The sequence below is a fragment of the Mustela nivalis genome (genome assembly GCF_964662115.1).
Source record: "Mustela nivalis genome assembly, chromosome: 19".
Lineage (NCBI taxonomy): Eukaryota > Metazoa > Chordata > Mammalia > Carnivora > Mustelidae > Mustela > Mustela nivalis.
In genome coordinates, this window is record NC_139038.1 from 16,698,587 (window position 1) to 16,708,099 (window position 9,513).

A 9,513-nucleotide genomic window follows, 5' to 3' on the forward strand; every position below is an offset into this window, starting at 1 on the left:
TATAAATATAAATTTAAATATATATTTAAATTTAAATATATTTAATTTATTTATTTGAGAGAGAGCATGAACGGGGGGAGGCAGAGGGAGAAGCAGGCTCCCACTGAGCCGCGAGCCCGAAATAGGGCTCAATCCTAGGATCCCGGGATCATGACCTGAGCGGAAGGCAGACGCTTAACCAACTGAGCCACCCAGGCGCCCCAGAGGGATCCTTTTAAAAACATAAATCAGATTATCACCCCTCTGCTCAAAACCTCCAGTGACTTCTCGTCTCACTCTGAGGAAAAGCCAAAGTCCTCCCTATGGCCTCAAAGGCCCTAAGTGCTCTGGCCTCCCATGGTCTCGCCGACCTCATCTCCTACTACTTTCCACCTTCACTTACTTCTCTCCAGTCACACTGGTGTCCTGGTTCTCCTTGGAACATCCCAAGCATTTACTATTCCCTCTGCCTGGAATGGTCTTCCCAGGTATTGGCATAGCTTCTTCCTCACCTCCAACCAGTCTTTGTGCAAATGTAACCTTCGCTCATCTTCCTACTGCCTACTGCTTTCTCTCTCTTTATAAAACTTCCATCTTCGGGCGCCTGGGGGGCTCCGTGGGTGAAGCCTCTGCCTTCGGCTCAGGTCGTGATCCCAGGGTCCTGGGATCGAGCCCCACATCGGGCTCTCTGCTCAGCGGGGAGCCTGCTTCCTCCTTTCTCTCTCTGCCTGCCTCTCTGCCTCCCTGTGATCTCTCTCTCTCTGTCAAATAAATAAATAAAAATATAAAATATATATATTAAAAAAAACAAAAACTTCCATCTTCTACTACATTATCTAATTTACACACTGATCCTGTCTATTGCGTTTCTCTCCCCTAATATAATGTTAAACCGTCAAGACAGTAGAGATTTTTGTTTCATTCGCTGCTGTATTCCCAGAACACAGAACATGGCAAACAACCCACAGGCCAAAGCCAGCCCACAGCTTGCTTCTGTGTATGGTCCATGAGCTAAAAAGGGTATTTACATTTCTGGGACCCCAGAATCCATGTCTGTGCCATGTGCCTTGATGCCTAAGGCAGAGCTGAGTGGACCTGTAGACACCCAGCCTCGGCCAATCAGATTTTCTCTCCTGGAAGCTGGAATTCAGATTGTTTTCCTGGACTGAGGAGCCAAGGCTGTCATTCTTTTTTCCCCCAGTGGACATGGCTTGCCATGTACGCACCAAAGCTGTCTACAAAGAGAAGAATAAAGTGGACATGACAGGTCAAGTGAGCCTCAGAAGAAAAGGGCTGGGAACACTTGTGCAGAGCCTTGAGAAGATTCAAGCCATGCATATTTAACTTATGCAAATCCAGCTGTACATGCTTGGGGAAGAAATCAGAATCAGAAAAATAAGTGTCATGGCCCAGGAATTCCTTCCTGCTCTTTGACTCAAGTTTTGTGTATGCCCAGGGGCAGCATGAGAAGGAAAGATACAATTCTCTTGTTTCCCAAATCATTTTCAGGTTCTCTGGCCACTTTAATGTGTAAAGACAGGTATTTCTATTTTTAAAATTGTTGTTACTATTATTACTATTATTATTATTTTAAGTAGGCTCCTTGCCCAGCATGGAGCCCAGAGTGGGGCTTGGAGACCTGAGCTGAGATTAAGAGTTAGACACTTAACCTACAGAGCCACCCAGGTGCCCCATAGGTATTTTTTAAAAATATATAATATGGGCTCCTGGGAGTTGTAGTTTAGTCCACTGGCACTGCTGTGGCTCGATGCTGGCCTCTGTCTGTGGCATCTGCCACCGTGGGACTCAAGAACAGCCCATGGACGAATCCTATGAAGAGGTGGAGATTAGGGTCATACGGCAGGCGTGGCCGTGTTTGGATTTCCAACAGCCACTCTGCGGGACTCTCATGGAAGGTAGGCCCAGAGTGTAGCATTTCTCAGTGACCGTGATGACAGAAGCCCAATGCAAATATGATCACTCTGAGGCCATGGGATCCTCCAGCTGGGATTTCCAGAATTCCTTTGAAGGGAGAAACTGGAACAAAAATCCCCAGATTCTAAGACACCACAGGAAGATTCACCTGGAGACAGAGGGTCTATGAGTGTCAGGAACATGCAAAATCCTTCAGGGCAAAAAGGCAGTCTAACCTTGCACTAGTCCGAAGTCTTTTGAGTGTATCTGTTGGGGAAACAGCTTCGGGGCCAAGGGCAATCTTGTTACGTATCAGCAAATACACACAGGAGAGAAGCCAATCAGTGCAAGGAGTGCTAGAAAAACTCTAGTCAATGGGGTAGTCTGGCCATTAGTGAGAGAGCCCACACTGGACAGAAACCCTATGAGTAGGCTATTTGTAGAGAAGCTTCAGAAATCAAACCTTGCTGTTCATACAAGAGTCCATAGTGGTGAAAAGCCCTATAGATATGGCAAGTGTGGAAAAGCCTTCAGTCAGAAAGGAAGGTGAATTGGTCACATCAGAGTCCACACAGGCCTGAAACTCTATGCCTGTACGAAGCGTAAGGAGAGTTTCCACACCAGGGAGCATCTGTCTCCTGCAAGGCAAAATTCACACAAGAGAGACACCCCAGTTGTGTGTCCCATGTGGGAAAAGCTTCACTCAGAGAGGGAGTGTGGCTGTGCACCAGAGAAGCTACTCAAAAGACTCACCCTTCGATCACTTTCTTCAAAGGAGGTTCTCTTTATGAATTAAAAGTACAAAATCCTCAGATCAAGCAACCTATCCAATTCTACAGAATGAATGGAGACTCTTTCAGAAAGACCATCACTGAGTTGGGCAAACTGATTTTTCTCCTTTCCCCCAAATGAGTATGAAAAGTAAATGTCTTGTTTATAATCATTAACCCCCCCAAAATCAAATAAAATATACAATATGGCCCTTCAGCACAATCCAACTGCATTCATCCAGGTCTCAATTGAAACACAGCCACCTGGTCTACCTCCAGGGAGAAAAACCTTCTAGAGTAGATTTAGGAAATCAGGATATGCTAGCTTCCAATGAGGGACTCGAGTATATTGAATTTTATGAATTATTCAAGGAATTACTCAAGGAGAACATTCACTAAGAGAGATTTTTGTCCACCCAATGACTTCCAGAGCTGATCCCCAACTCATGAGACCCAACCATGGCTGTCATGTTCACGATCACTTTCCAAGTTCTCAGCACTAGATCCTCGTGAGGTTTGGCATTACTCCCTGTTCCAAAGGCTCATGATCTACCCCTGCGTCCTCCCAAGAATTGCCGTTGGGGATTTAGTTAGTATGAAGCAGATTCCTGGACTAGGGGAGCCTGGGCGACTCAGTCTGTTAAGCATCAGGTCATGATCCCTGGGTTCTGGGATTGAGCCCCGCAATTAGGCTCCCTGCTCAGCAGGGATCCTGCTTCTCCCCACCCCCGCTGCCTATCCCCTGCTCATGCTTTCGCCTTCTCTTAAGTAAATAAATAAAATCCTTTTAAAAAAATGAAAGAACCTGGACTAAAATTGCTCCACTTGAATTCTTACAATAGCCTGCCCCTTTCTAAGCCCATCTGTTGAGTTCCTATACCCTGCAACCTGAGGGGGCCAGTGCAACTGACACTGTGTCCCACAAATGGAGACTCACGCGACATAGTTGATGGCACTAAAGGTGTTGGTCAGTTGGCGCATGTGTTTTACTTTGCCCAGCAGAACATCAGGGTTCTTCGTCTTATCATAATCCAAGAAATTAAATTCTGTTTTGTGGTCCGTGGAAAACTGAACGGCAGCAAACTAGAAAAAGAAGGAAGAAATGAAATATTGCTTCCTATCCCTTCCTATTTATCTGCTCCGATCTATTTCTTTTTTTTTTTTTACTTTTTTAAAAGATTTATTTATTTGTTTGACAGACAGAGATCACAAGTAGGCAGAGAGGCAGACAGAGAGAGAGAGAAGCAGGCTGCCTGCTGAGCAGACAGCCTGACAGGGGGCTCGATCCCAGGACCCGGAGATCATGACCTGAGCCAAAGGCAGAGGCTTTAACCCACTGAGCCACCCAGGCGCCCCCCACTTTATTTTTAAGTAATCTCTAGCCCCAACATGGGCTCAAACTCATAACCCCCTTGCCCTTCCAACTGTGCCAGCCAGGGGCTCCTTCTAGTCAATTTCTTATCTGGGACCTGGTAACCCAACCCCACATTCCTGCCTCAGAGCATTTTTTTTTTTTTTGAAAATGAAGTAATATATACACAAACACAGAAATAAAATTAACTAAACCCCTGATCCCTTATGTAGTGCCATCTGCTAAACTCCTATCCTCTGGGGATGGTTCTGCTGAGGGACCCCGCTAAGCTGGACCCAGCTGGTTGGGCCACACACGCCACTCAGCGGAGGCGAGGCCGGTGAGAATCTATTCTCCAGGAGTTTGAAATTTGCAAAGGGAGGGGTTGGTGGAGAGGACGAGAAAACCCTCCTGAAAATTTAACTTGCGAGCTTAGGCGCTTTCCACAGGCCCATGTGATCCAAAGAAGCTGAGGGGGTCCGTGTGTGGCGAGAGAGGAGGGGAAGCAAAAGCCAGAACGAAACAGAAATGAGAACTAACGAGAATCCCAGACACTTTCCACTTCCTAGTTTCTTGTCTCTTCCAGAAGTCCAGTCCAACTACGCCTTTAGGTTCTGAAGACACCTCATAATAAATTTTTTCTTTTATGCCTTAAGTTAGCTCAAGCAGGCATCTCTGGCCTACGATCAGAACTAATTAATCTATTTACCTGGTAGGAAGAGTTGCTGAGTTTCTTCATCACATCCTTCATGAAGTCCACAATTTTCTGAAATTCGTCTGTCTGCAAGCTCATTGAGCCGTCAAACAGGAACACCAAGTCCACGTTGCCCTTTATACATTCTAGAGAGGCCAGACACAAAGGGACGCGCTGAAGTGTCTCCATGGGTTGGCGGGTCCATGCTGTTTCCATTATACGGGCAGCTACGTGGGAGAGATTCTTACTCACTGAATCCCCAGCTCCTTACCCTGATAACCAGGGCGCCCTTGCAGCACAGGACCCTTCAGATTCTGGTGGAAAATGTAACACAGGCCACTTAGGTAGACATTCTGGTCGCACGTCCGAGATAGCCCAGGATCACATGCCTGAAGGAGGCACAAGTTCAAACAAAGGGCTGGGGTCGTCTTCCTCTGGGTCGTCTTCCTCTGTGTCTTCTGGGCCCCCTCGGCCAAGAACAACCACCTGCAGAGTCACCACCCCCTGACCTCACTCCCTACAACCAACAGGTGACCAAGGCAAGGTAATTCTGCCTCCAGGTCTTAGAGCTGCCTCTCCAGCCCTACTACCAAAGCTGAGTGCCAGGGGAGGCTCACTGCCTACAGGATAGAGTCTAAGCTCCTGAGCTGGGCATTCATACTGTTGACCGTTGGACCCTCTCCTACATGTCCAGGCCTATCCCCTTCCATTCCCAATCACATCTTGTTTTTAAGGCAAATCACCCACTATTTCCAGAATATACAATATTATTTCTTTCATTTATGACGATCTTTCCTGCCAGACTGCAATTTCTCGAAAGTCCGGGCTCATGTTATCTTTATCACTCGCTTGTCTGACCCTGTAGGAGCCTAGCACGTTGGCTGGCATGTAAAAGTAGCTAAGTAAACAAGCGTCAGTCGATGCTCGCTACATGCTTCACTTAGCCAGCCGTCTGTCTCTCATCCACCTCTGTCAGGAGACGCTGCTGGGGTGAACAGTCAAGAGCAGTGGGCTTGGAACCAAAGGGGAATTTGATTCTCATCCTGGCTCTCCCTCTTTAAAACCATGTGACCTTGGTCAAGCCTCTTAAGCCCTTGGGTCTCATTTCCTTGTGTGTAAAATGTGTATAAGGATCCCTGATCCTTCCCGAGTGACTGAAGGTTAAAAAAGAGAACTTTAGGCATTTGCGCATCACTTCCCAATTTCTGGGCATATGATGCAGACTAGTATTTATTTAATGCTTTATTTACTTCAAAATTTTTTAAAATTTAAATCGTAGCCTCGTCTCAAGAAATCTGATCCAAGACATCATTTATTTGATGTGTCGTATATTTTTCCCAACAAACTATTAAATAAAAATATAATTATAAAACGTGAAAAGTCTGTGTACCACCAAAATTCATCTCTGTATGTCAATGGCCACAGTTCATATTTGGAAAAAGAGCCACATATGTAAGGTCTCAAAAATAGCTGGCTCACACTTGGGTTTTTAATAAACGTGGATTGAATCGGAATCTCTCGGATGCCTGTAATCTTCTATAGGATCTTTACTCAACTTTCCCTTCCTTCTTTTCCATCTGTCTTTCTTAGCATTGACTGATACCACACTACCCAAGATTCTTACCAAAAGCTTTCCGCTTGTGAAGTCTGTCGCCAAGGTCATTCCCAAGTACTTGGAGGTATAACTGGAACCTGTAGGCAGCGGGAGGTGGGTCTGGAGGAGCTTAGGTAATCCAGGTGTGGTGGGATCAGCCTCAGCTTCACTGGGACACCATTCCTCCCAGGCCCCTGACCAGTTACTCACCACTCAGGCTTACTGGTAGGCAGTGGCCAGAGTCTGGATGGCACTGATAGAGGTTTCCTGTGCTGTTCCCCTCACCTGGAGCTCCCACGACAAGCCTGATGAGAAATCTCACCGGTGAGATGGGAATCGCCCCGTCCTCACCCACCCACTCCTACCCATTAGGGGATTCAGATCCACAAATATCTCGGAACATTGCAGCGAGTCCCTTTCAGGGAGGCTGCTCAGCCCCTACCTCTTCCCTATCGAATACATCAAACTTCTAGAAAGGTAAGAATCTTTTTCATTCATAGTCTAGAAAAACAGGACCAGAGACTGATGTGCCAGAAGGTCAAATTATGAGTTCATTCAATGAGTCATCAATTCAAAAGTCATTTATGGGGGAGCGCCTGGGTGGCTTAGCCCGTTAAGTGGTTAAGCATTTGCCTTCAGCTCAGGACATGGTCCCAGGGTCCTGGGTTAAGCCCTGCGTTGGGCTCCCTGCTCACTGGGGAGCCTGCTTCTCCCTCTCCCTCGGCCCTTCCTCTCTGCCAGTGATCTCAGTCTCTCTCAAATAAATAAATAAAATCTTTCTAAAAATCATTTATGTCATACTGACTACTTGCTAGGCTGGGGCATGTACTAGGGATGAGGGAGGAAAATGAAAGACCCCAAATCCCCGCCATCAAGGCGCTCTCTGTCTAGTCAGAGCCCCCATGGGGAATCTGGAAGGGTTGCGAAGCCTTTTAGGGGCCGTGATAGCTCCCCTTGTGGGAGCTTCAGGGCAGCCGGTCCTGTTCCTGTCTGGGAGGCCTCGCTGCTGTCGCCGAGAGATCCCACCGTGGCCCTTCCACCCAGGAAGACCCTGGGCCCTCCCAGGTCCCCGGATCCGGCCCACCTCGGGTGCTGGTGTCCTGGTGGCCCGTCCTGGCTCTGCGGGGCCAGGGAGGGCCTGGGGCCCCAGCTCACCCGTCTCCAGCCTGCAGGACGCGGTACCCGAAATGCCTCCCGGCGCGTGGGAAGGAGAAGTTTTGCACGTGCCGCACTTCCAGATTGTAGCCGGAGGCCCTGGCTGAGGGGGACCAGGGGGTGCGGTCACCGCTTCCGGCCGGCCAGTCCCCCTGCACGTGCCCCCAGAGCCGCCAGTGCGGTCGGGCCATCGCCACGTGTCCCCAGGGGGCGGCCGACCGGGGAAGACCTGGCTTCTTCCTCCGGGCGCGCCAGCCGCGAGCTCTGCACCTTCCCCCTTGGGCTTCCCCTTTCAGGAACTTGACTCGGGGGAGACATCTGGGAGCAGCGACGCCTTCACCACCCAGAGCCCGCTCGGCCTCCCACAAAGAGGGAAGGACGAGGAGGCGGAGGTCCGTGGGACAGAGGCCGCGGGAAGGGGCCGCTCAGGCGATGGGGTTGCCCCTGGCAGGGCGCATCTCCCCACACACCCACTTCTCCTTTGGGCCTGAGACCCGAGCCACTGGCCTCCGGCTTCTGCCGCAGACTCGTGGTTTCAGGGTCCCCGATCTCCGTGGAGCTGCTTCTCATCTAATGCTCCCTGCTGCCCGCGCCACCCCGCACCGCTCTGCCTTCCGTCAGCTCTCGGACTCCCCCGTGTCACCCCCGACCTGAAGCAGCCCCAGCACCGTCCACAGGTCCCCAACTGTCCCTTTGGGCTCCACTGTCCTTCCCGGCATCGGGCTTCCTGCCGCAGCATCCTGGAGGGCAGAGCAGCCGCCGGCCGTTTGTTCCAGCAAACAGACCGAGGCGCACAAAGTGGAAAGGGCTGTGATGGTGGCCCGTGGCCGCGGCTCCGGCGGGACCAGACCCCAGCCACGGCTGCAGGGACTCATTAGCCACTTGCCTCCCTTTAAGACAGCGCTCCGCTTCTCTGCTGCCCCCTGCGTCTCCCTCTCTGCCTCCGCCCAGAACGTGCCCCAGCTTTGGACTCTGGACTTTCTTTCCTTTCCCTGTTCCCTCCAAGATGCCTGAGCCTCACCGTCACCTACGGCCCGTCCCACCCCACGGCAGCTGCTCGTTTAGTCCAGTTCCACAAAGCCCTGCTGTCTCTGGCCACACATCCATGTCCCTTCCCTTCCCGGCCCCTTTCCCCTTGCCTACCAAAGAGAAAAAGCCCACACAGCAGTCGCCTCAGGACGGTGGCGCAGGAGTCCATCTTTCCAGCGGCTGGAGGGACCTAATCCAACACTCTGGTTTCTGAGAGTCCTGGGGATTTGCTGGCAACCCAGACAGCGTGAAACAAGGAAATGATGATGCCCCAGGGCCTCTTACAGTGGGACTTTCTCACACAGGCGACAGGCTGGTGACACTGGGTGGGGGTGAGCCTGCAGGGGTTGTGAAACCACAGGGGTTGAGAGGAAGTATAAGCAGGTTAGAGACACTTCCTGTGCCCGCCTGAGTTTTCACAGCATCCAGGAGCAGACAACCAGTAGGCAGAGGTCTGCTTGCCCTGCCCAGGAGCTGCGGATCCCTGGTCTTTCACTGACACGCAAACCGAAGACTCTATAAAGCTCAGCAGAAGACTCGCCGAAGAAGCCGTGGTACAATCATAAATGAATGCCACCAAAAAAAAAAAAAAAAAAGTGGGGGGGGGGGTCGCCTGGGGGGCTCAGTAGGTTAAAGCCTAAAGCCTCTGCCTTCGGCTCAGGTCATGATCCCAGGGTCCTGGGATCGAGCCCCGCATCAGGCTCTCAGCTGAGCGGGGAGCCTGCTTCCTCCTCTCTCTCTCTCTGCCTGCCTCTCTGCCTACTTGTGATCTTTCTCTCTGTGTCAAATAAATAAATAAAATCTTTAAAAAAATGAGAGCGAAAGGAAGAAATAATATATCAGGTAGGAAAAGGGAAGAAAGACCTCCTTTTCTCTTGACATTGCCGGATGCCCATAATGCACCGAGGAGAAAAAGAGCAAGTTACAGATGGTGTATTTAGTGACTTACTTCTATTCGAAAAACAGAAAAAGAATATCCACAGAACAGGAGAAAATATTGACAAATCCTGTATCTGCTATGGACTTG

General features: G+C 49.9%; 1 protein-coding gene across 3 annotated transcripts in view; it reads right to left on the bottom strand.

Moving 5' to 3' along the window:
* ITGAL (integrin subunit alpha L) overlaps positions 1-8,860 on the bottom strand; it is a 37,701-nt gene extending 28,841 nt beyond the window's left edge. The window contains exons 1-7 of one of the 3 annotated variants that reach the window (XR_014306433.1): positions 8,601-8,832; positions 7,458-7,560; positions 6,513-6,607; positions 6,333-6,400; positions 4,980-5,097; positions 4,724-4,854; positions 3,601-3,746 (exon numbers count right to left, since the gene is read on the bottom strand). Coding sequence is in view for 2 of the 3 variants with exons in the window: in XM_082714282.1 (XP_082570408.1) it covers positions 3,601-3,746; positions 4,724-4,854; positions 4,980-5,097; positions 6,333-6,400; positions 6,513-6,607; positions 7,458-7,560; positions 8,601-8,655 (716 nt within the window). In the remaining variant the exon portion in view is untranslated. Of the gene's footprint in view, positions 1-3,600; positions 3,747-4,723; positions 4,855-4,979; positions 5,098-6,332; positions 6,401-6,512; positions 6,608-7,386; positions 7,561-8,600 lie in introns of all 3 variants that reach the window. The other 2 variants (XM_082714282.1, XM_082714283.1) reach the window with 2 other exon arrangements.
* Between the last annotated feature and the right edge of the window lie 653 nt (positions 8,861-9,513).